This window comes from Micromys minutus, assembly GCF_963924665.1.
Source record: "Micromys minutus genome assembly, chromosome: 15".
In the NCBI taxonomy this organism is placed as follows: domain Eukaryota; kingdom Metazoa; phylum Chordata; class Mammalia; order Rodentia; family Muridae; genus Micromys; species Micromys minutus.
In genome coordinates this window covers 56401733-56427835 of record NC_137984.1, presented here as the reverse complement: position 1 = coordinate 56427835, position 26103 = coordinate 56401733, and the positions used below count along the sequence as shown (strand labels likewise).

The 26103-nt window shown below is 41.4% G+C and overlaps 1 protein-coding gene across 1 annotated transcript in view; it reads left to right on the top strand.

Moving 5' to 3' along the window:
• Nucleotides 1–499: 499 nt before the first annotated feature.
• The window catches only part of MINDY4B (MINDY family member 4B), a gene marked incomplete at both ends in the record, with an annotated part of 44664 nt that continues 19060 nt past the window's right edge, over nt 500–26103 (top strand). Inside the window, 7 exons of the mRNA XM_080929604.1 lie at nt 500–517; nt 744–818; nt 2348–2515; nt 10491–10610; nt 11284–11375; nt 13240–13405; nt 14009–14074. Coding sequence (XP_080785730.1) covers nt 500–517; nt 744–818; nt 2348–2515; nt 10491–10610; nt 11284–11375; nt 13240–13405; nt 14009–14074 — 705 coding nt within the window. The remainder of the gene's footprint in view (nt 518–743; nt 819–2347; nt 2516–10490; nt 10611–11283; nt 11376–13239; nt 13406–14008; nt 14075–26103) is intronic.

Genomic DNA, 26103 nt, shown 5'->3' with positions numbered 1-26103 from the left:
CCTGTACAATCATCTTTTATGTGATCATGGTTCCAGCCCCAGTGCTAACGGACTTCTGCTCCAGGAGATACCCTGCCTCAGGAACAGTTGGGTTAGTTACACCCGCACAGTGCCTCATCAATTCCATTAGCTCCAATGATTTGATATGGGTAATTGGAACCCTTTTGTTTGGAAATCTATCCCGGATTAAACATTCAAGGAACTTATGCAGTGGTCAAAAGCAAAAAAAAAAAAAAGAAAGAAAGAAAAAAAAACAATGTACTCCATCTCTAATGAAAGTTTAATGGAATCTGCTCAGAGCAGCAACCCTGTGACTGGAGCTCGGGGCTGCCTGTGCTCCGGACAGCTTGCCCACACGCAGGCAGCTCCTCTACCTGAACAACCTCCTTTGTCCAAATCCCCGAATTATTTAAATGGATCCAGAGATCTCAATCCAGGAGCGAAATCCTTTAGAGCTGGACTTAAATGAAATTACTAGGAAACTTTTATTTTTTGACCAATGGAGGGGAGTCTTCAGGTAAGATGTCATCGTCACACTTCTGTGACACAGAGATTCTCACTGTTTAAGTAATCAACTTTTATGCTTGGCTTGTGACAAGTTTCCATTATAGACTTATATTTAAAATGCCCCCCTAACCTATCTGACAGAGACTTCCCCAGCAAGGCAGGGTCTGGGGAGGTGTGCGGATGTGAGATTTAACCAGACTGAGTAGTCTACTTAATGTTCTCTCTTTCACTTATAGGTTGGGAAACAGTCATACAACTCCTCAGGTAACTACTTTCCCAAACTCAGAAATGAAGAGGGGCAAGTAGCTCGGGTAATGACTTTCTCTGTAGTTGCTTCTTTGAGCAATCACATTTAACAGCGTAATCTGAGTTTATTCAATGCACATAATGTCACACAGGCAGTAGCATTTATCGGGTGAAAACACAAAGCTAGAAAACCCATGGAAGATTTTTTTTTCTCAGTAATCTCTCTTCCTACTTTTAAGAGCTACTTTCCTCCACTAAGTACACCATATGCTATTGTTTTAGAAAAGGTGATATTAGAACAGAAAAGTCTGACTTACAACACAAAGGTTTGAGGTGACAGTTGGGCTTGGCAGCTTTGAAAGCAGATCTACAGGCCTCGGAGAGTGTGTTTGCCCTTGCTGCTTTTAAATAAGAAAAATAAAATTATATTCGGGAGTTGAAAGGGATTTTCCAATCTCTCACAAAATGTAAAATGAAAGATGTTTTTCATCCATATAGCCTGGTATGTAAGAAGTTAATGACTTTGAATTTTGGGTTGCACTTCAGTCACAGGAGCAACGCAGCATTAAGATGATATTTCCTGGCACTAATATATGTGATCAAGCAACCGAATTGTTACTATTAACTACAATGCTAAGCACCTTCCTCCCAGAAATGTGTGAGCAAAAGCCTTATTTTTTTTTTTCTAAACACCCTCTTAGCCATAGTCTAAATTAGAATCAGGGAGATAATGTTTCTACTTTAGATCTGGAAGTATTAAATTTTGATGGTTACCTCGGGGGAGATAGACCACTCAAAAGATAAGACAATTTTTGAAAGGAAGAAGTAAATAAAAGTCAAGTTCTGGTTTTACCTAGGATGGGTAAGCCCACTGGTGTAAGTGTGAATTTTTCCACTTGGGTTAAAAAAATTCATCTCCTTTCATCAGCAATCTGCAGCTCAGATGCTGTGTTCGTGAGATAAGAAAGCATCCTTACCTCCAAGAATACAGAAAAGTGAAGAAGACCGAGTCTGCCATGGTCTAGCTGCCCATTGGGGAAGCTGTTTTCATAATACTGCATAGGGATGTGTGAACCTAAAGAGGTGATCTTAACTAACACACTATGCCAAAGCATCAGCAAAGAAATGTAAACATAGATTTGCATTTCCGTAAAAGGTGGGATGCGTGTTCTGTGTTTCACACTCCCTTGAAGGGAAATATGAATCAGGAAGAAGTAATGGGAGTGACCCAATTCTTTGACTGTCTGATTAATAAGTTAACAAGATAACCTGGAAAAGACATGACTCATTCAACACTTATAAAATGTCATCCCAAAACAAGGCATGGTGGCATTTACCCTTTAGTTTTCTCTAAACATAATTTCAAGTCAAGATCTTGATATCATTAATTATGTTTCCACAGTTACATTTCAGCATCCCAGTTCCATAAAATTTAAGGTTCCCTTTGACACAGACATTTTGGCCTGGTCAGTTCTTTTACTGCCATTTATCAGGGTTTCAGATATCTTTAAATGTGATGCGATGTTTCCGTAACACTGAAGACTTAAGTGAGGTCTTTACTGTTTGCTTTACTTGGGGCTGACGTTTCATACAGAATCACGATGGCAGCCATATATCTGCTGAGGAAACTGGAGGTGGATCCAGAATGTTTCAGTTCCAAGGACAGGGACAGTTGCCATCCAGTGGTGCCTGTGCTATTCCGAGACTCTCCGTCGTGTCTTCAGAACTGCATGGTTCTCCTATCTCCCCGGCAATGGCCACAGTAAGCACAGCTTGTCAATTAAACATGAAGTGAAATGCTATCCTCCCCCAGACAGCAAGACTGGGGAAGCTGATCTTCTGCCCGGTGACAGCCTTGCTGAACATGAGACTACCGATGGCTGTTGGGCGTAAAAGGAGTATATCACTAAAATGACTTATTTATGGTACCTGTGAAGGACACTTGTGTTAGCTGTCTTCCTCACAGACTCTGCCTCTTTACTCCCTCATCCTGACGGTTACATTTGAGAAAGAGCAGGGGGTACATTCTAATGGCTTGTTACTCAGTATACACTAGGATACACCCCCTAAGTAGCAGATGGATACGTGCTTCAGAATGTAAAAACACAAGGTGGTAAGAGAGGGCCATGTTCAGGAGTAGACAGGAGGGAGAGAGAGAGACAGGGACAGAAAGACAGAAAGAGACAGAGAGACAGAGGCAGAGAGACAGAAAGACAGAAAGAGACAGACAGAAAGACAGAGACAGACAGAGAGAGAGAGAGAGAGAGAGAGAGAGAGAGAGAGAGAGAGAGAGAGAGAGAGAGAGATTTGTTAGGCCTGTCTTTCAAACAAGGTATTGATCTCAGAAAGAAACAGTCTTGGGAGCTTTCAATTAATACATAGACTTAAGAACTTGACAAACCAGGTGTGATAGCACATCTTCAGTCCCAGCACTTAGGAGGGAGAGGCAGGAGGGTCTGAGTGAGTCTCAGGCCACAGTGAGTTCAGGACAGCCTACACTACGTAGAAGGGGCTTGTCACAAAAGAAACAAACAAAAATAAAAACTGATATTTGAGGCTCTAAGGTGATCAGGGATGCTCCTGGCCTCACAGACCATTTATTGAATTCAAGTCTTGACCCTGGTAAGAGTGGGGGTTAGAACAGGAGCCTCCCACAGAAAGACAACAGAGTCATCCCATTAGGCCCAACAAGCCAGGGTTGGAAGCAAGATCACTCGGGTGAGATTGCACTGTGATTGGGCTGTCCAATGGGGTCTTTTAAATCAGAATGACACTCCAAGACAATGTGTGTCTCACACTCTCCCCATCCTCCACATGTCTGTGCCACATTCTAGAGCCTCAAGGCTTAAGGATGAGAGTTAGCAGTTTCTTCAAAGGCATGTGCCCCTGGACACTTGCAAAGACAATCAAAAGCAGCACACGGATCTTGGCAATGACCTGCAGCATCTGCTGTGTGGCCAGACCCACCACGTTCATGAAGCTGCATGTGTACATATATGAAGCTGCATGTGTACATATATGAAGCTGCATGTGTACATATATGAAGCTGCATGTGTACATATATGAAGCTGCATGTGTACATATATGAAGCTGCATGTGTACATATATGAAGCTGCATGTGTACATATATGAAGCTGCATGTGTACATATATGAAGCTGCATGTGTACTTACTCTCCAGGTCCCACATGAATCTCCAAGTCCTACTTCAGAGAAATGAACAGAAACTGAAACATTTTCTGGAAATGCTACATAGAACTACTCTAAAGTCTTCTTCATTGGGCTCCTTGGCATCGAGGCAGGGTGTGTGTTTGCGTAAGCAGATCTGTTTCCCTCACAGCCTTCTCTCTGGCTCACAGGAGAACAGGCAGGTAGCAGGGTTCTCATAAGGCCTAAGATGCTCGTTCCACTGACTTGTGCAATTCCTAGTTAGCCATTCTTCTAAGTAATGAACCCTTGTGTGTCTAGGCCTCAAAGGTTATGAAGTCTACACTTAGCTAAAACCGTTAGCCTGTGTGTGACTAGCCCAAAACCAAAATGTTCCAAAGTCCAAAACGTGTTTGAGCATTGACAGGATAAGAGGAAAGTTCCTGACTTCATGTTGCAGTCAAAAGCAGGCATACTAAGTGTCATAGCAACTGCCTCTGCTCCTCTGTGTACTGGACATGAGAATTATACAGACTGCAGCTAGCTTCATGTTCATAACTGAGCCCTGTTCCCAAGGTATCTTCACACACACACACACACACACACACACACACATACACACACAGAGAGACACACACACAGAGTGTGTAACACATAATATTCAAAATTCTGAAACCTTTGACATCCCAAACATTTTGGATACAGGTTGATCAGTTTCTATGTGCATTTTACTAGATACAATGTTTTTACAACTATAAGAAATTTCTGTGTATTATCACTCAAATTTATATGTGTGAAAGATAAACTACTTTTTATGTGAAAAGAGAAGAAAACTGTGATTCTATATTGATATTTGCCTGCAAATAAAAAAGTAAATTCCACAAAGCTTCCTAGGCCACAGAGGAGGTGGGGGATGAGCCAGGAGACTAATGGGGAGGAAGCCTTTTTACATTTTGTACTCTGGCTTTTGAGCCACACAATGTACTGTCTATTTTTAAAAATACACAGAAATTTTAAAAATAAAAAGCACTCACAGATGTTTGAAAGTGCTGGGGAGGCAGGAGAGTGCTCGTCTGAAAGCTCTTGTAACAACAATCACAAGCAGAGACCTGAGCGTGCCCACTGCCCCAAAGGCAGTCCCTTCCCTTGGAAAAGGCTGTAAAACAAAGGATTCGGACCTGCTCAGTGGAAACAGAGTTGATGGAGTGTTAAGGAAGTCCCAGAAGTAGAGAGATTGATTTTTCTTTAAAAAATGAATTTGGACTTATTCCCACTACGTGGCCCAGATGCTAGTGTGTCCCTGAATAACAGAAGCATTCATTAAACACGCCTTGGGACTTCACCGTTGGGGCCTTGGGATTTGGACCTAGCCTGTTTTAGGGAGGAGGTTTGGAGGCTTGGCCAGTCCTAATCAGCCTTTCGACAGTGCAGCCGCCTGGCAAATTGTCAGAGCCTCTGACTCAAACCCTTCCTGAGTGTCTGGTGTGGCTCTGCAGATCTTGATTCATGATGCCTTCTGACAGGGCACAGGCTCTCTCTTTGCTGGGAATCCCCTCAGGAAATGGCGGTTAGGCACAGCAACACTCCCACCTGCTTCATCCTCTTCTCTCTTTCTCACTGCTGCTGCCTTTGTCTCACACTAGAGCTTTTTTTCGTACCTCACTTCTACGGCACGCTTGGTGGATGGGACAAGCTAACAGCTTCCACTGGGCTCTTAGCTGGTCCTGTCCTTTCTAGGTCCTTATCTGCTTTGACTTCCAGACCCTTAGCCCACACCCAGCCTGGAACACACTCTGGTGACCACTTATTAGCAACCAATAAACGAGTCCCTGATATAGCTGTAAAATCCCTAGAAATCTGATAAAAAGTGATAGTAATGACTTCATGAAATTCCTAGGAAAATGGATGTATCTAGAGAATATCATACTGAGCGAGGTAACCCAGGCACAAAGCAACAGACATAATATGCAGTCACTGATAATTAGATACTAGCCCCAGAAAGCTCTGAATACCCAAGAAGCAACTCACAGATCACATGAAGCTAAAAAAAAAATAAAAAAGCCAAAAAGTGGAAGCTTCAGTCCTTCTTAGAAAAGCAAGAACAACAAGTGTATAGCACCCACTTAGACTTGGGTACATACACCTAGATTTTAAATCATTAATAACTCGAGAGCTAAGAAGATAGCCCTGTGGCAATTTTTGATATTTAAAAATCATTATGTTTAATCTATACACACCAAGAAAACTTTGACTGTTTCCATGTTACGTTTTGTTTTACATGTACTTTATGCGTATGGTAACTAGTAAGATTTAAATGCATACTATCAAACCTTTAAAAAAATCAAGTACTGACAAAAATATATTCATATAGTTTTATGCCAAAATGCTTTTTAAAATCCATACATGTATCTCTCCCTCCCTCTCTCTCTCTCTCTCTCTCTTTTAAATAAAATTTTAAGAAAAAAGAGAGAGAGAGAAGTGTGGGCTCTGCTGTAGGGACAGCATGTGTGCTTTTGTCGTGTAAAGAGGTAGAGCCTGGTGCACCAACCTGTCTGTGGTCTAGTTCATCGACAGGCCTCGGTGGACGTTATTAATTCTATCTCTGCATATCACTCTGAGGCATTTTAGGACCCACTAGTGAGATCTGCTATAAACCTGTTTTCTGCCCATGAACTTGAACTGGTGTGTTTCTATAAACAGGGGCTCCTTATTAATACAGAAACCCTTATCCTGGCTTCTGCTGGGGTTGAGTAATGGAGATCTCTGAGATGAGACTTGTGGGAAGGGGAAAAAGTCAGGAAGGGGTGAGGATGCTCCTTTTCCTAGCTTAAGACCCACTACCTCCCATCTTGAGGTCATAAATTATGACTTCCTGCTTGTTTGTGTTACAGGTAGCCCACCAGAGATGACCACTCAGACATGGTTTAGAGCTAATTGAAAGTCTTGTTTCAGCCAGCTGGAACCACACCCGACGTAGTTAGAGATCTAGGTGTGACCTCAGGTGTCCAGAGCACAGGGTTCTGAAGGCAAACAGCACATCCTGTCATCTTGTTTAGCAGCTTCAAGTGTGTGTGTGTGGGGGGGGGGAGCTTCGCAGAAGCAGACAGCAGACAGTTTCTCAGCAGCTAAGAGAAAGTTAGGAGGTTCCGCACACACAGGCTAAGATGAGTTAATTGCACATCATGACCCTTTGTTTTTAGAATAGAGTTGGATAATTCTCCATCAAGGATATCAGATTTCAGTTACAACTGGAATGGCCTCGGCAAGGGGACGAAATAGAGGACTTTTTCCATTGTCTTGCCCTGACACCGCCGCTTGTCCTCGTGCTTGTAAACAGTCCTGTATTTATAACAAACACTTTCCTAGCTCCATGTCCGTTACTAACGATGATGATTGTGACAATGACAGTGATCGTCATTCACAGAGGTGTCACACACACATATTCAAACAGGTAAGGAGATCAAACATGATGAGGATTATGATTGAGCACCTGTTTGAATGTGTGTGTTACAGACACTAGAAAACTAGCAAATAAGATAAAAATGCTATTGCTATGCTTAGCCTAGGGAGAGGCACTATTAGGAGGTGTGGCCTTGTTGGAGGAAGTGTGTCACAGTTGGGGTGGGCTTTGAGACCCTCCTCCTAGATGCAAGAATACAATCTACTCCTGGCTTCATTTCAATGAAGATGTAGAACTCTCAGCTCCTCCAGTACCATGGCTGCCAGGACACTGTCATACTCCTGCCTTGATGATAATGGACTGAACCTCTGAACCTGTAAGCCAGCCCCAAGTAAATGTTGTTCTTTGTTAAGAGTTGCCTGGTTCATGGTGTCTCTTCATAGCAATGGAAACCCTAACTAAGGCAACCATAAATTATCAAGTGTCTGTCAGATTAATTTTACCATAAATTATATCTGATATGAAAATTAGCATTTTACACATAAGCTCGGCCATCTTTGTTACGCCGGCTGGGGTGCCTCCAGCTCTGCTCCAGAGTTCCTCAGAGGTACAACTGAAAGGTGAGGCCAAGCTGAAGGTAGCAACAGGAAGTCTGCTTGAGCTTGCAGTCTTTGAGTTAAATTTCAACCATAAGCTTTCTTAGTCTTCATTTTTCATGTTTATATATGGCTGTTCCTCCATTTTCCTTGCTGATTTTTAGTATTGTCCCATCTGTGTTGGGACATTCTCCCACACTACATAGACAATTGCACACTGACAGGCAAGATGGTGACATTCTGCCTTTACCAAGCACGATTCCCAAAGGCCCTTTCCCTTATTCATCATTAACAGGCATGATGTGGGTTGAGAGCAGCTGTCCCACTTCTCAATTTGGAAATAAGGGGGTTCCATGGTCAACAAGGTCAGTGTTAGTTGGAGCTTCTCAGGCCTTGGGTTAGAAGTTGTTAATTTCACAGGTTCAAGAATTCTGTGGCCCAAATCATGGCCAAATTAGTTAAGGCAAGCAATTAGTTAGAGCAAGTTTTTAAAATCTATATATTGGGGCTGTCTCCCTGTAAGTCAGGCAGAGTTCAAGAGCTCATCATTGGGCATAGGTAAGATATAGCTTAGGAGCCAGGGGTTTCCAAATGGTGGGTTTGGAAGACAAATCTGTGGAGTTGCAGAGGCAGAAAATGAGTATAGAGAGTTGCTCCTAGCAACCTCTGAAACACATAGATATGGTTGCAAGGTGTTCATAACAACAGGTTGTCATAATAACCTTTTGAAACAAAGGCATGATTCCCATTCCTGGATCAGGCAGTACAGAGCCATTTGGAGGTAAGGTTACAGGTGGGACATAGCCCAGTTCTTGAGAAAGAGAGGTTTAACCATAAACAGGAACGAACCTAGTTTGTTATTACTATAAGATAGCATTTAAGCCTAACACAGAGGCAGGATTAGCAAAGTCTGTCTTCTGGCCTATTCTGACTCTGAGTCTGGGAAAAGGCTTTTCATTAGTTTGCCATGCTTCTCCTGTGTACACTTTGGGCCAAAAGCCTCTTTGCCACAGTGTACCGTCATGGTTTATCTCCAGCCTCTGGGCATGCTTGCTGCTTTCCCTTACCATGCCTTTGCCCAGAGACCCAGCTCAGAGAATTTTCCAACTACTCAGGTCTGGCTGCCAAGAAAATACACACACTTCTAGTCTTTATAAAGACAAATTTTTCTTGAAGGTGGCCACAAAGATGTAAGAAAAGCAACTCCAGCTGTGAAAATAGGCTGCCATGGGGAAGAACACACTAGGTGCTCCTACATTTCCTTCTGCAACCCCAAGGGACCTGCTCTGTGCAAAGATAGGAAAGGGTATCGTGGCTCTGGACCAGCTGGGTTCGGGAGCCTGTTAGTGTTCTGTAACTGACTCCAAGCACCTCAACTTGATGTTTAAAGCCCTCTGAGATCAGGCCACAGAGTTTCCCCATCTTCAGTGTCTACCCTTTGAACCACCCTTTGCCTTCCTCCCCAGTTTCTCACTGGTCCCAGGACACCCTCTCTGCTCAGACTCTGTCCCAGACTGTGAGTGAGTACCTCTGCTCCTAGGGATGTGACATTAAATACCATTCTATAGAGCTCTCACCTTGGAGGAAGCTATCCCTTCTCCACTCTGGCACGCCAGGGAACTGACTGTACACAGCCACTCTTCTTCAAAACCTTTCACCTCTCTGCTTAATGAAGAAAAGCCAGGACGCAGCAGCAGTATCTCGTCATAACCTTTAACTCCTGTTTTATTTCTTTGATGACACATGACAATTGTTTTAGCTTTTCACTGGCAGGAGTGGTATAAAGTGTCCTTTCAATTCAAGTCTTTATTAAATTACAAAAAGTAGCCAATCTAATAAAAATAATTAAGCAGTGATTTTTCACACAAAAGAATACATAAAGATGGAAAGTATAGAATCAAAATGGGGGACGATTAGAGGACTGGGGTGCAGTGACCCATTGTTTTTGTCAGCTCGGTGAGTACAAGCATCTCCCTTCTCTGCCTTCGCTCTCACAGTCTAGATAAAAAGAGGACACTAAGCAGCTTAGTTTCTTTTATTAAATTTGGCTCATAACAGAGGATTTCATTCTGTCTTGGTAGGGACATCATGACAGAGCAAATCAGTCAAGAAACAAGGACCATGATAAAAATCCCTTGAGAGAAACAGCTCAAGGAGAAATTCCTTCATAGACCTCAGTGGGCTCAAAAGTATCCAGAAAAACATCCAAGATCCTTGGTGCATATCACTGAATCACTTACTATTGTACTAAGGACAGAAATACGGGGTACTGTCCATTCAATCTCCTCCCTTAGATCAAGAGAGAAAAGTCTCAAAGATTGTAGGCATCACAGGGTCTTGGAGAGCTTTGGCACTCACTGGAGCTGGCTGACAGTAGGAAGGAGACACAAAAACAAGGCACAAGAGATTCTCAGGGCAGTGTTCTAAGAGAACCTGATGTAAAAGTTTTGCCCAGGACTTTATGCAATGGATTCAGAAACTCAAGTCTGAGGAGAATCTGAACATAGATGTGAGCAAAGCTGACGCTTTCACCAGGATGGTCACTGTCCCCAGCTGAATCCTTTACTTCACACCTTTTTTCACTGTCCTTTTTCAGATGTTGCAAAGAAGCCTCTTTGGAAATACAAACCAAGTCCTCAGCAGTGACTGGAGAAAGGCGTGTTTTAAGTTCCACGATCCCTGCTCTGATCTGGCTTTTGCTTTACAAGTGGGAAAGGTGAGCACAGGTTCCGTCATTTCCAGTGATGCTGACCCTTGCTTCTGTGGATGCATGAGTCAACCAAATGCAGGGATGAAAGTGTAACTATAAGTGAGAAAAGACTTTGTAAAGTTACCAAGTATTATTTAGGCTCCAACAAAGTCCACATGCCTTACGCCTCCAACCCGGCTTAGCTCTTGTTGCATGGTGTCTCTACCAATTTCAGACCCCCATAATGATTCCCAAGGTAGAAGGAAGTTGGCACACTCTTTCTGGCTTGTTTAAAAATATCAATAATTTTTGTCAGAAGTCACTAGTCACACCTACATTCCAGGAGCTAGTCAACTGGTTTCCCATCTCCTTCCAGTGTAGACATGTGATATGAAGCAGGGCACAAAAGTGGTGGAGGGAGGGGACCCTAATTTCCCAGGCACCAGACCAAGAGTACCACAGAGAACTAGTCATTGTGAAGTTTAGCTTGGTGATGGCACCCAGTCACAGCCCTCACAGGAGGTGACAGAACAGTAGGGTCCCTGTGCTAAGCCCCAGGAGACACCAGGAAGGGGAGACCACAGAGAAGAGCAATCAGCACCATTGGTTCCAGGTTCACTTCCAGGACTGCTGGCCCAATGGTCCACTGGGATATAAACCAGCTCCAGCCTTTCAACCCTACTGTTCTTCATACACTCAGGGAGGTGTCCAGAGCATTCAGATGGCTGTTCAAGGATCTATCATCAAATACTTACTGTTTACAAGAGAGGGGAAAGACTACAGTCTTCACAGGTAAGAGGACTATGCTTAGCACTTTGAAAAGTGGCCTAGAGACTGAGAATCTTTATTTGATAACTACTCACAATGAAATTCTCAGGTTGCTTCAGAAAGGATTTTTGCCCCTTAAGACAGAAATGGCTAGGGTTCTCCCAGAGGGCTGGGTTACACTGTGGAGAGCTCTCATGTCTGATGTCACATTCAATGTCACATTCAATGTCACATTCAATGTCACATTCCTGCAGAATGAGCTCTGCAGAGTCCATGGTCTACTACAGGCCACCTGCTGAGTCACGTGGGAACGTCGGGTCCCAGGCATGCTCATTTTCCACTCTGTATGGAAAGGTCCAGCCTAACATCTCTAAGGAGGCTCAAGGAGCGATGAAAAATCTATGTGACATAGGACAGTGTATTGTACTTACCTTTCTGTTAAAGAATCAGCTTAAACATTACTTCATTTATTCTTAGAAACTAACAAACCTCTCGTGTGACCCCTACATTAGATATTAAAATAAAATAAAATAAAAATCAGCAATAGACATATATCGCCCCAAATAGGAGATAAAGGCATAATATAGTCTATGATCTTGATTAGCTATGTTCAGCAGAAGAACCTAGGATGTAAATTTTTATGCAAGTGATTTATTGAGGGAGTGCCCTCAGGAGACATCTGTAAGAGGGCAAGGGAGCACATGAGGAGGGTGGTGGTCTCCAGACAGGTCAGGGAGAGTCTAGGGAGAGCCAGGGAACCTGCTTTCTCTTCAGTCTGTCCACCTTCAATCAAGGTTTCTATACCTCCCACCCCAGCCAGTCACTGGCTATGGGCCATCCAAAGAGAAAATATATCATTCTTAGTCATTTCTGGGCAAAGTGACTCAACTCCACTAGAAGATTTAAAAAGCTGGAGTCACAGGGACATACCCTCCATGTGAGAACAAGAAATCCAAGGTCAAGGTCACAAGCACACAATTTAACACAGCCTGGGCTAGCATACAACATGAAAACATACAATAAGTCTCTGCTATGGGATCCCTGCTCCATGTACCTTATCAAACCTTCATTACAACTGTCTTTCTGTTTGTCTGTCTGGAGCTTTGCAGTTCTTCTGTCCCATTAAAGTGCTAGACAGACTATGTAAACAACTGGTTGCCTCTGCTGGCATGAAAAGGACATGTTTATTCAAAAGAAAAATAAGCAGAGGGAAGATTGTTCCCACTTTAGAGAAGTTGGAGGCTCTTGGGGGCACTGGGTTCAGGACAAAGAGCAGAGACTCAGGACCTAGATGGCATGAGTGTGGACCAGAGATCTTCCATTTTAATGATGAGAGTCCAGAGCAATTACTCAACCTCTCTGTTTATCACTTTCCCCTTACCTCTAAAACTGGAACGAACCTAGTATTGCCGAAGAGCAAGTCTGTGGGTTACACGAGGTGATATGTGCACGGGGCTACCTCTTTACGGTACAACCAGGTAGAAACTGAAGCTATGAGTGTCCGAGGGAGGGAAGCATTCAGATATCACATGGGGTTCTATCTGGGAAGAGGTTTTGCAAAATGAACATCTGTGAGATGAAACTGCAGGGATTACTTAGAATTGTACTTGAAAAAAACTACTGTGTTGGTTGGCAACAAGTTCAGGGTGACCCATTTTGGAGTTCAGAGACAGGTCAAAGTTGTGCACAGGAGAAGATATCTTGGTGTTGCTCAGGAAAATAATACACTGCTGTGAGGTCTGTAGTTACAATCCAAGCAGAAAGATCAGACTTTCCTGCAATACCCTCGCACGGCAAGCTGTGAGGGAAGCCAGTAGGTTGTCGCCCACACTAGGGGGAAAGGACTTGACCAGGAGAGGAGTTCATTCCCTCACCCCATGCTTTTCAGCTTATGTAACCTGAGCCGGCGTGAGCAGGAGCAAGCCCTGGCTGCAGTGTTGGCCGGCATCCTTTGGGCTGCAGGAGCAGCTCAGAAAGCCATCGTCTGTTTTGTCACCAAAGACATTCATAACACTTCAACTCTTGACTACTCCAGCGACAATTTCATTGAGAGGGTAAGTGCGTACCAGCCATCGTGTGGGCTGAAGAGGCCGGGAAGCCTGAGTGTGCTCATGGTCATGAAAGCACAGCCCCCACTGATGAACTGAGTTACCCAGAGGTACCTTCTTCAGAGGCGGCAAGCACCAAGGGCTGTAAGACGTTTACTGTAAGAGCAGTGGAAATTGCGAATTTCTCCTAATGTTTCTTTTAATGGAGAATATACTGCATTTAGGATGGTGGGCTGCAGTGTATCCCAGCGGTAAACATGTGCTGCTGAGCCTTGGGTTTGGTATGCTCCACCAAAAGAAAGAAAAAAAATCCATATCTTAAATCAACATTAACTGTATTTCTCTATCTATGATCATAAAGATAGCTAAACTCTATCGGGGAAATCTGTGTGTGGTTTTATCATTTGAGATATCACAGTGACTTAAAATTGAGGGGTGTAATAAGGACACTGCCACCACCTGGCTTTACCATGTGTGTCTTATGTGGCCTTTTTAGCAATGTGACTTTGTACTGAAACAAAACCTCCCTTTAGGTAATAACCATAAAACGATCTCTTTGAGGTGCCTTTCATCTTCCTTTGCATTTTTATCTTTAATTCCCATTTATAGCTCCAGCTCTTTGAGTTCTCAGAGAAAGAAGCCACTGAAAAGTTCATCTATGACCATTTACAATGTGTAAGTGTCTAAATGTTGAGATAATTCCTTTATGTGGAACCGATCTTACAGAGGTCTTCATCCTTTTATAAAGCACATTTCTAATGCTTCTTGTTAAGAAAACCAGGTCATTTTTTGAAGGCTGAGGAAGGGCAGAATAAGAGACAATGGAGCCTGCCTCTCCCTCCTCACAGCCCAGAAAGAGGCCAGATCACACAGATGGCATTCATGGATGCCTCCTTTCCTTCAGCTAACCAATCCTGGACAATAGCGCCACTCAGGCCTTACACCAAGATTTCTTCTAAGGGAAGAAAAGTGTTAAATGTTAAAGCTTACCTCATCTAATGAATACCAAACAGAAATGGAGGGAAACTTAGCTGTCTACAGGACGGATGGGCCACACTGATTGAAAGTGACGTAGGGCCTTGACCTCTTCTAATGGCACCTTCCACACAGTATGCGTCTTCTCTGCCCAGGGTAGTGACGGAACAATGTAGTGGATAATAGCAGTCGAGGAATAGAAGGTGTCCTTGTTATTTTTTAACATTCTTCTTTCTATAGAGGAAAGAAGAAAGAACCAAGATTTTCTGAAGAATTAGAAACTTACAGCTTAAGTACAGGATAATTAGCAGCATAACCATGAAGCTGTAAGCTGCAGGGTACATGGGCAGACGTGTGATTTATGAAACTCATTGCAAAGGCAACAGAGGCAGAGAACTTAGGCCTGGGTTCTTAACACACACAGTTAGATGATCCTGCGTAAACTAATATAGACAGGGTTTTGGTGAGAGGATCTAAGCTGAGGTTGCAAACATGTTTCCCAGTCAAAAACTGAGAATTGGGTAGGCCTGACTGGTAAACACAGAAGCCTGTGCAGAGTATGCATTGCTGTAGACAGGCGTGAGAGCCACGCAAGTCAAGCCCACCCAAGCTGGCTATCACTGCAAACCCACTGAGGGGAGCAGGCAGCCTTTCGTGAGTGACAGGTAGCAACCCCTCAGGTAATGCTGCCCATTGTAATCAACAGACCTTCACCAAATCCAACTTACTATCGATGACATCTGTCCTGCCTTCCATTTTAACTAGACAGAGATTTCAACATAGAGACTGGGGGCTACTTGTGGGCAGGAGGACCATTGCTGTCAGTTGAACTGCCCAAGTACAATGTTAAGGTCCTTGGTACCTTCTCTGTACCCTGAAAACATAGAGATTACAGTTTCTAGGAGTGTGACCTTATTTGAAACTGGCTCTTTATCAAGTTCTGAAAAAGTCAGACAGGATCAGGGTGAGCTGGAATCCAATGGCTGGTATTTGGTAAGAGGGAAAATTTGAAAACTGCTTCATGGGGTAAGTTCCATGAGAAACAGCTAAGGCAGAGAGAGGTCTAAGGAATGGGCCTGCAGTTCAACAAATGCCAATGATGTCAGCAAGTAGTGTGTGAAGACCCGGGCAGGCCCTTTCCTAGGACCTTCATAGAAGGCACTGGCCTACTCTGAACCTTGACTTCAAACTCCCACTTTCTAGATGTGTTAGAATATGGATTCCTACCATTTTAGGACATTCAATTTTCTGATATAGGGTGACAGCAACCCTGGGAAATCAATACACTGTCTCACATGAGCCGATCACGAGCCAGCACAGTGTTCAGCACTTAACATCTGAATCTGCACATGCCAAAAATAATCAGGAAATTTCTTGTCAGGATGGTGGAATCTGATTTGTTCCAGAAAAGATGGCGACACTGAGCTCACATTCCTTACATCTTCAGTTAACAGACAGGCTGCTAATCCCAAGAGATAAACTATGTCAGATCTGATAAAGAAAAAAGGAAGTGTCCAAGGTATACCTGAGATGGGAATGACTCTGGACTGTACTGGTGGCCCTAATTAACAGCCACAGTTAGGTTACCCTAATTAACCAGTAAAACTGAAAAGGAGGAGTTAGAGCTAGAGAGGTGTAAGGGTAGAGAAAAGTCTAGGTGGTGGGCCATGAATAAGACAGAAGGACAAATTTAAAGTTGGAGAAAAGCCTATCTTTATTAGAACCCAGAGAAGTAGTCAGGATTATTGGGTCCATCAAAAGCCATGCTGGGCTTGAAACTCTAGATAATAACTCAGTGTTGTTCAGCTAGCAAGCCAGTGGTATTGTAGCCGCAATTAGGTAACTTCCAGTTAGCCTCAGTCCCTACCCTGATCATTTCCTGTCTGCCTCCCGTGCCACTGAAACCTGTTCGCAGGTCTGAAGGTTCTGTGCTCTACCAGGTTACAGACAAACATGTAGGCACACTAGTCCATGAAGAAAAACAAGTGTGTCTTGATTAAAGTTTTCCTGTTGTCATACCTTCAAATGAGGCTTTAACCAACAAAGGAACTGCTTTGCAGGAAGGATACTGACAGAAAGCTACGACACTCTTCCAGCCCAGTGAGATGGCCAGGTGACCACCATTAGGACTCAGGACCTGCCCCCAGAGAGCTGAGCTCCCAGAAAAGCCTCTAAAGAGTTCTCCCACCTGAGCCCACAGAGACAGAAAGGAGTCACTGACATCAGAGTTCACTGCCTGCCCTAAAAGAACCAAGCACCCAGAAAAAATATCCTTCCTGAGCCCATGGGCACTCAGACCCACAGGAGAGACAGGCTCCAGTCAGTGACAACAAGATCACCTATAAGCACAGATAATAAAATAGCAAGAGAAAAATGAAAGAATCTAAGCAATGGAAACCAAGACAACCTGACAACATCAAAACCCAGATCCCGCACCACAGCAAGTAGTGGATGGCCAAACACACTAGAAAAACAAGACTTAGACCTGAAATAAAACTTCATCATGATGATAAAGATCTTCAAGAAGCACATAAACAATTACAGGAGAATACACATAAACAAATAGAAGCCCTTAAGGAAACACAAAACAAACTCAAAGAACTACAGGAAAACACAACCAAACAGGTGAAGGAATTGAAAATGGAAATAGAAACAATAAAAAAATCAAAAAAGAGACAATCCTGGAGATGGAAAACCTAAGAAAGAAATCAGGAGTCATAGATGCAAGCATCACAAACAGACTACAAGAGATGGAAGAGAGGATCTCAGGGGCCAAAGACAACATAGAAAACATTGAAACAACAGTCAAAGAAAATGCAAAAGCCAAAAGGCTCCTAACCCAAAATATCCAGAAAATCCAAGAGATAATGAAAAAGACCAAACCTAAAGATGATAAGTGTAGAAGAAGAGGGTGAAGAATCCTAACTAGGAGACACAGTAAATATATTCAACAAAATCATGAAAGAAAACTTCCCTACTCTTAAGAATGAGATGACTATGAACAAATAAGAAGCCTAAAGAACTCCAAATATATTGGACCAGAAAAGAAACTCCTCCTGACACATAATAGTCAAAACACTGGATGTTCAAAACAAAGAAAGAATCCTAAAGGCTGTAAGGGGAAAAAAAAAAAAAAACAAGTAACATATAAAGGCAGACTAATCAGAATTACACCAGACTTCTCAAGAGAGAATATGAAAGCTAGAAGATCCTGAACAGACATCATACAGACCCTAAGAAAACACAAATGCTAGCCCAGGTCACTATATCCAGCAAAATCCTCAATTACCATAGATAGAGAAACCAAAATATTCCAGGACAAAAGCAAAATCACACAATATTTATCCACAAATCCAGCCCTACAGAGGATAATAGATGGAAAAAACCCAACACAAGGAAAGAAACTACAAACAAAGAAAAGAAAAAAAAAAATGAAACAACCATGACTATTCCTTAACATCAGTGGACTCAATTTCCCCCCCAAAAGACATAGACTATCAGACTGGACATGTAAACAGAATCCAGCATTTTGATGCATGCAGTAAACTCATCTTAGAGACAAAGACAGACACTGCCTCAGAGTAAAAGGCTGGGAAAAAAACCTTCCAAGCAAATGCAAAAACCAAAAAGCTCCTAACCCAAAACATCCAGGATATCCAGAACACAATGGGAAGTCCAAACATAAGAATAATAGGTGTATACATATACCAGATACTAAAGTTAAATCAGAATCAGATAAGTCATCTAAACTGTACCACAACACCTAAAGAAATAGAAGCAGACATCAAAAGCCTCCCAACCAAAAAAAAAAAAAAAAAAAAAAAAAGCCCAAGACCAGATGGGTTTAGTGGAGAATTCTGTCAGACTTTAATTGAAGACATAATACCAATACTCTCCAAACTATTCCACAAAATAGAAACATAAAGAAGAAGAAAGAGTACCCTCCTCATTTTTTGAAACCACAATTACACTCATACCTAAAAGACACAAAGACTCTACAAAGAAAGAGAACATCAGACCTATTTCCCTCGTGAGCACTGATGCAAAAATACTCAATAATTTCCTTGCAAAGTGAATCCAAGAACACATCAAAACAGTCATTCACCACGACCAAGTAACCTATATCTTAAGGATGCAAGGATGGTTCACTATATGGAAATTCATCAACATAATCCACTATAAAAACAAACTCAAAGGAAAAAAAATCACCTGATCCTCTCACTAGATGCTGAGAATACATTTGACAAAATTCAACACCCCTTCATGATGAAAGTCTTGGAAAGATCAGGAATCCAAGGACCATTCCTGAACATAATAAAAGCAATATATAGCAAACCAGTAGCCAACATCAAACTAAATGGAGAGAAACTTGAAGCAATCCCATTAAAATCAGAGACTAGACAAGGCTGCCCACTGTTCCTCTACCTATTCAGCATAGTACTGGAAGTCCTAGCCAGAGAAATTAGACAACAAAAGGAAGTCAAAGAGGTTCACATTGGAAAGGAAGAAGTTGAAATATCACTATTTGCAGATGATATGATAGTATACTTAAGTGCCCACAAATTTCACCAGAGAACCCCTACAGCTGATAAACAATTTAAGCAAAGTGGCTGGATAAAAAATAAACTCAAATAAAGCAACTCCCTTCCACTACTCAAAAGATAAACAGGCTGAGAAAGATATTAGAAAATCAACACCCTTTACAATATTCACAAAGACTATAAAATACCTTGGAGTGACCCTAACCAAGCAAGTGAAGGATCTGTATGACAAGAACTTCAAGACTCTGAAGAAGGAAATTGAAGAAGACCTCAGAGGATGGAAAGATCTCCCATGCTCATGGATTGGCAGGATCAACATTGTAAAAATGGCCATCTTGCCAAAAGCAATTTACAGATTTATTGAAATCCCCATCAAAATTCCAAGTCAATTTTTCATAGAGTTGGAAAGAGCAATTTGCAAATTCATCTGGAATAACAAAAAACCTAGAATATCGAAATCTGTTCTCAACAATAAAAGAACTTCCGGGGGAATCACCATCCCTGATCTCAAGCTACATTACAAAGCAACTGTGTTAAAAACCACATAGCCTTGGCACAGAGATAGGCAGGTAGATCAATGGAACTGAATTGAAGACCCAGAAATGAACCCTTACACATATGGACACTTGATCTTTGACAAAGGAGCTAAAAACATTCAATGGAAAAAGGACAGCATCTTCAACACATGGTGTTGGTTCAACTGGCAGTCATCATGCAGAAGAATGCAAAATGACCCTTTCTTATCTCCTTGTACAAAGCTCAAGTACAAGTGGATCAAAGATCTCCAAATAAAACCAGGTACAATGAAACTATTAGAATAGAAAGTGGGCAAGAACTTAGAACACATTGGCACAGGCGAAATTTTCCTGAACAGAACACCAGTGGCTTATGTTCTAAGATCAGAATCGACAAATGGGACCTCATGAAACTGCAAAGCTTCTGTAACACTGAGGACAATGTCAAGAAGACAAAATGACAGCCAACAGATTGGGAAAGGATCTTTACCAATCCTACCTCTGTTAGACTGCTAGTATCCCATATATACAAAGAACTCAAAGAAGTTAGACTCCAGAGAATCAGATAATCCTATTAAAATGGGGGTATAGAGCTAAACAATGAATTCTCAATTTAGGAATACTGAATGGCTGAGAAGCACCTAAAGAAATGCTCAACATCCCTAGTCATCAGGGAAATGCAAATCAAAACAACTCTGAGATTCCACCTCACACCAGTCAGAATGGCTAAGATCAAAAACTCAGGTGACAGCAGATGCTGGTGAGGATGTGGAGAAAGAGAAACATTCTTCTACTTTTGGTGAAATTGTAAGCTGGTACAACCACTCTGGAAACCAGTCTGGCAGTTCCCCAAAAAACTGAAGATAGTACTTCCTGAGGATCCAGCTCTCCACTTCTGGACATGTATCCCAAAGATGCTTCAACATATATCAAGGAAACATGTTTTACCATATTTATAGCAGCCTTTTTTTTTTCCTGATTAGAAATAGGTTTTTTTTAACAACTTTATTTTACAAAACAAAGATAAATGTACAGATTTTGAGCATTTTTGCATAAAATTATAGGATACATTTTTGTCAGTACTTTTTTTCAGATTTTAAAATAATTTTTAAATAAAACTGTATGAATATATTTTTAGTCAATATTTGATATTTTTAAAGGTTTGATAGAATGCATTGAAAACTTAATAGTTACAATGAGCATAAAGTACATGTAAAAAATGTAACATGGAAATAGTCAAAGTTTTCTTGTTGTATTAAGATTTTTGTTTTGTTTCGTTTTGTTTTGTTTTATTTCTTGGACTTCATATAGTCAGTGAGTTGGGCCAGTGCGAGCCTCTGAGGTTAGCATCCCATTATCAGTGACTGCATATTATGTCTGTTCTTTTGTGACTCGGTTATCTCACTCAGAATGATATTCTCTAGATGCAGCCATTTTCTTAAGAATTTGGTTAAGTCATTGTTTCTGGTGGCTGAGTAGTATTCCATTGTGTAAATGTACCACAATTTTTGTATTCATTCACCTTCTGAAGGACATCTGGGTCCTTTCCAGCTTCTGGCTATTATAAATAGAGCTTCTATGAACATTGTGGTGCATATATCTTTGTTGTGTACTAAGGTGCCTCTGGGGTATATGCCCAGAAGTGGAACAGCTGGGTCTTCAGGTAGTATTATGTCCAATTTTCTGAGGTATCGCCAGACTGATTTCCAGAGTGGTTGTATTAGTTAGCAACCCCACCAACAGTGGAGAAGGGTTCCTCTTTCTCCGCGGCCTCACCAGCATCTGTTGTCATCTGAGTTTTGGATCTTGGCCAATCTGACTGGTGTGAGGTGGAATCTCAGGGTTGTTTTGATTTGCATTTCCCTGATGGCTAAGAATGTCGAGCACTTCCTCAGATATTTCTCAGCCATTCGATATTCCTCAACTGAGAACATTTTGTTTAGCTCTGTACTCCATTTTTAATAGGGTTATTTGATTCTCTGGTGTCTAGCTTTTTGAGTTCTTTGTATACCTTGGATTTTAGGCCTCTATCTGATGTGGAGTTGGTAAAAATCTTTTCCCATTCTGTTGGCTGCCGTTTTGTTTTCTTTGACAATGTCCTTAGCCTTACAGAAACTTTGCAATCTCATTAAGTCCAATTTGTTAATCTTTGACCTTAGAGCTTGAGCCATTAATGTTTTGTTCAGAAATTTTTTTCCTGTGCCTATGTGTTCTAAAGTTTTCCCTACTTTCTCATCTAATAGTTTCAGTGTATCTGGTTTAATGTGGAGATCTTTGATCCACTTACACTTGAGCTTTGTACAAGGAGATAATAAAGGGTCTATTTTCATTCTTTTGCATGTTGAGTGCCAGTTGTACCAGCACCATTTGTTGAATAGGCTGTCCTTTTTCCATTGAATGTTTACAGCTCCTTTGATAAAAATCAGGTGACCATATATGTGAGGGCTCATTTCTGGATCTTCTATTCTATTCCATTGATCCACATGCCTATTTCTGTACCAGTACCATGCAGTTTTCAGCACAATTGCCTTGTAGTATAGCTTGAGGTAAGGGATACTGATTCCCGCAGATGTTTTCTTGTTGTTGAGGATAGATTTTGCTATTTTAGGTCTTTTGTTGTTCCATATGAAATTGCACATTGATCTTTCCAACTCCATGAAGAACTGTGTTGAAATTTTGATGGGGATTGCGTTGAATCTGTAGATTGCTTTTAGTAGGATGGCCATTTTTAAAATGTTGACCTTTCCAATCCATGAGCAAGGGAGATCTTTCCATTTTCTGAGATTCTCCTCAATTTCCTTCTTTAGAGGTTTGAAGTTCTTGTCGTATAGGTCCTTCACTTGATTAGTTAGAGTCACACCAAGGTATTTCATAGTTTTTGTGACAATTGTGAAGGGTACCTTTTCCCTAATTTCTTTCTCCACATGTTTGTCTTTTGAGTATAGGAAGGCTACTGATTTGTTTGAGTTGATTTTGTATCCAGCTACTTTGCTGAACTTGTTTATCAGCTGTAGGAGTTCTCTGGTGGAGTTTTTGGGGTAACTTAGGTACACTATCATGTCATCGGCAAAGAGTGATGTTTTTATCTCTTCCTTTCCGATTTGTATCCCCTTAATCTCCTTTTGCTGTCTAATTGCTCCAGCCAGGACTTCCAGTACTATGTTGAATAGGTAGGGGGAGAGTGGGCAGCCTTGTCGAGTCCCTGATTTTAGTGGGATTGCTTCAAGTTTCCCACCATTAAATTTGATGTTGGCTGTTGGTTTGCTGTATATTGCTTTTATTATGTTTAAGTATGGACCTTGGATTCCTGTTCTTCCCAGGACTTTTAACATGAAGGAATGTTGAATTTTGTCAAATGCTTTCTCAGCATCTAGTGAGATGACCATGTGATTTTGTTCTTTGAGTTTGTTTATATGGTGGATTACATTGATGGATTTCCTTATATTAAACCATCCCTGCATCCCAGGAATGAAGCCTACTTGGTCATGATGAATGATCGTTTTGATGTGTTCTTGGATTCGGTTTGCAAGGATTTTGTTGAGTATTTTTGCGTCAATGTTCATAAGTGAGATTGGTCTGAAGTTCTCTTTCCTTGTAGGGTCTTTGTGTGGTTTAGATACGAGGGTTATTGTAGCCTCAAAAAATGAGTTGGGTAGCATTCCATTTGATTCTATCTTTTGAAATAGTTTGGAGAGTATTGGTGTCATATCCACAATAAATGTCTGAAAAAATTCTGCACTGAACCCATCTGGACCTGGGCTTTTTTTGGATGGGAGGCTTTTGATGACTTCTTCTATTTCTTTAGGTGTTATAGGGTTATTTAGATGGTTTACTTGGTCCTGGATTAACTTTGGGATCTTGTATCTGTCTTGAAATTCGTCCATTTCCTCCAGATTTTTCAATTTTTTGGAGTATAAGTTTTTGTAGTAGGATCTGATGATTTCTTGAATTTCCTCAGTTTCAGTTGTTATGTCTCCACTTTCCTTTCTGATTTTGTTAATTTGTATACTCTCTCTTTGCCCTCTTGTTAGTCTGGCTAGGGATTTATCAATCTTGTTGATTTTCTCAAAGAACCAACTCTTGGTTTTGTTGATTTTTTCAATGGTTCTTTTTGTTTCTATTTGGTCTATCTGCCCTAATTTGGATTATTTCTTGCCGTCTACTTTTCTTGAGTATATCTGCTTCCTTTTGTTCTAGACCTTCTAGCTGTGCTGTCAGGTTGCTGATTTAAGCTCTCTCCAGTTTCTTTTTGGAAGCACTTAGGGCTATGAGTTTTCCTCTCAGTACTGCTTTCATTGCATCCCATAGGTTTGGGTATGTTGTGATTTTGTTTTCGTTGAATTCTAGAAAGTCCTTAATTTCTTTCTTTATTTCTTTTTTGGCCCTGCTATCATTTAACAGAGCGTTGTTAATTTCCATATGTATGTAGGCTTTTTGTTGTCTTTGTTGTTGTTAAAGACCAGCAGTAGACCATGGTGATCTGAGAGGATGCATGGGAGTATTTCAATCTTCTTATATCGATTGAGGCTCATTCTTTGTCCAATTATGTGGTCAATTTTTGAGAAGGTGCCATGGGGTGCTGAGAAGAAGGTGTTTTCTTTTACTTTAGGATGATATGTTCTGTATATATCTATTAATTCTAGTTGGTTCAAAGTCTCTGCTAGTTTTGCAGTGTCCTTGTTCAGTTTCTGTTTCCATGACCTGTCCATTCGTGAGAGTGGGGTATTAAAGTCTCCCACTATTATTGTGTGGGGTGAAATGTATTTTTTGAGCTTTAGTAGGGTTTCTTTTATGATTGTGGGTGCTTTTTTATTTGGAGCATATATGTTAAGAATTGAGAGTTCCTCCTGACAGATTTCCCCGGTAATGAGTAAAAAGTGTCCTTCCTTATCTTTTTTGATAACTTTTGGTTGGAAATTTACTTTATTCGATATTAGAATAGCCACTAAAGCTTGCTTCTTGGGGCTGTTTGCTTGGAAGTTTTTTCCCACCCTTTTACTCTGAGATAGTGTCTGTCTTTGTCTCTGAGATGAGTTTCCTGTATGCAGTAAAAGACTGGATTTTGTTTATGTGTCCAGTCTGATAGCCTATGTCTCTTTATTGGGGAGTTTAGTCCATTTATGTTAATAGATATCAAGGAATAGTTGTTTCTGTTTCCTGCCATTATTGCTTTTGTGGGTTGAGTTTTGTCTGTGTCTTTTTCTTCTTTTAGTTTTCTTGTTTAGGAGTTTTCTTGTTTTCACTAGCCTGTATTTTCCCTCATTGTATTGGGTTTTCCACCTATAATTCATTGTAGTGCTGGGTGTTTGGTCAGATATTGTGTAAATTTTGATTTGTCTTGAAATATCTTCATCTCTCCATCTATGGTGATTGATAGTTTTGCTGGGTATAGCAGCTTGGGCTGGCACTTGTGCTCTCTTAGGGTGTGCAGATGTCTGTCCAGGCTCTTCTAGCTTTCATAGTCTCTGTTGAGAAATCGGGTGTGATTCTGATTGGCCTGCCTTTATATATTACCTGACTTTTCCCCTTACTGCTTTTAGTATTCTTTCTTTGCTTTGCACACTTGGTGTTTTGACTATTATGTGTTGGGAGGAATTTCTTTTCTGGTCCATCCTATTTGGAGTTCTGAAGGCTTCTTTTATGCTCGTGGTTATCTCATTCTTGAGGGTAGGGAAGTTTTCTTCTAAGATTATGTTGAAGATATTTACTGTGCCTCTTAGTTGATACTCTTCTTCCTCTTCTATTCCTATTATCCTTAGGTTCGGTCTTCTCATTGTGTCCTGGATTTTCTGGACATTTTGGGTTAGGAGCTTTTTGTTTTTTGCATCTTCTCTGGCTTTTTTGTCTATGTTTACAATGTTGTCTTCTGCCCCCGAAATTCTCTCTTCCATCTCTTGTAGTCTATTGGAAAAGCTTGCTTCTGTGACTTTTGATTTCTTTTTTAGGTATTCTACCTCTAGGGTTATCTCTTTTAGTGTTTTCTTTATTGTGTCAATTTCTGTTTTAAATTCCCTCATCTCTTTGGTTCTGTTTTCCTCTAGTTCTTTGAGTTCTTTGAGTGTTTTTTTTTTGTTTCCTCTTTAAAAGCATCTGAAGATTTTTGCTTTTCCTCCCGTACTTGTTTAAATATCTCTATCAGCATCTTGAGGTATGACTTCAGGTCTGTGTCTTCTTTTTCTGGAGTGTTTGGCATTCCAATGTTTGCTGTTATGGGAGAGCTGGGTTTTGGTATTGCCAGGTTGTCTTGGTTTCCTTGGGACATACTCTTTCACTTTCCTCTTGCCATCTTGTTGTCAGTGATATGTTCTTGCCTTTCCCTTGTATCTGGTCTGTGTCCCTGGATCTCCACTGATCCAGGTCGCAGATGGGCCGAGCCCTGTTCTGTGCCCTGAGGTCGCCTCAGGGTGGAAACAGAAGTTCCAAAGTTGTGTTCCTGGTCCCAGTCTTTAAGCCTTTAGGAGCTGCTGCTGGGAGGGGGGCAGGTGGGCTGGGCCCTGTTCTGTGCCCTGAAGTCACTGCTGGGTGGAAACAGAAGTTCCAAAGTTGTGTTCCTGGTCCCTGGATCAGGCAGGCCTGGGGGTGCGCTTACCGTGTGCACTCCACAGAGATCTCTCTGCTTCCAGGCTGCTCAGATCTCCTACTCATCAATCTTTAAAGCTTTAGGAGCTGCTGA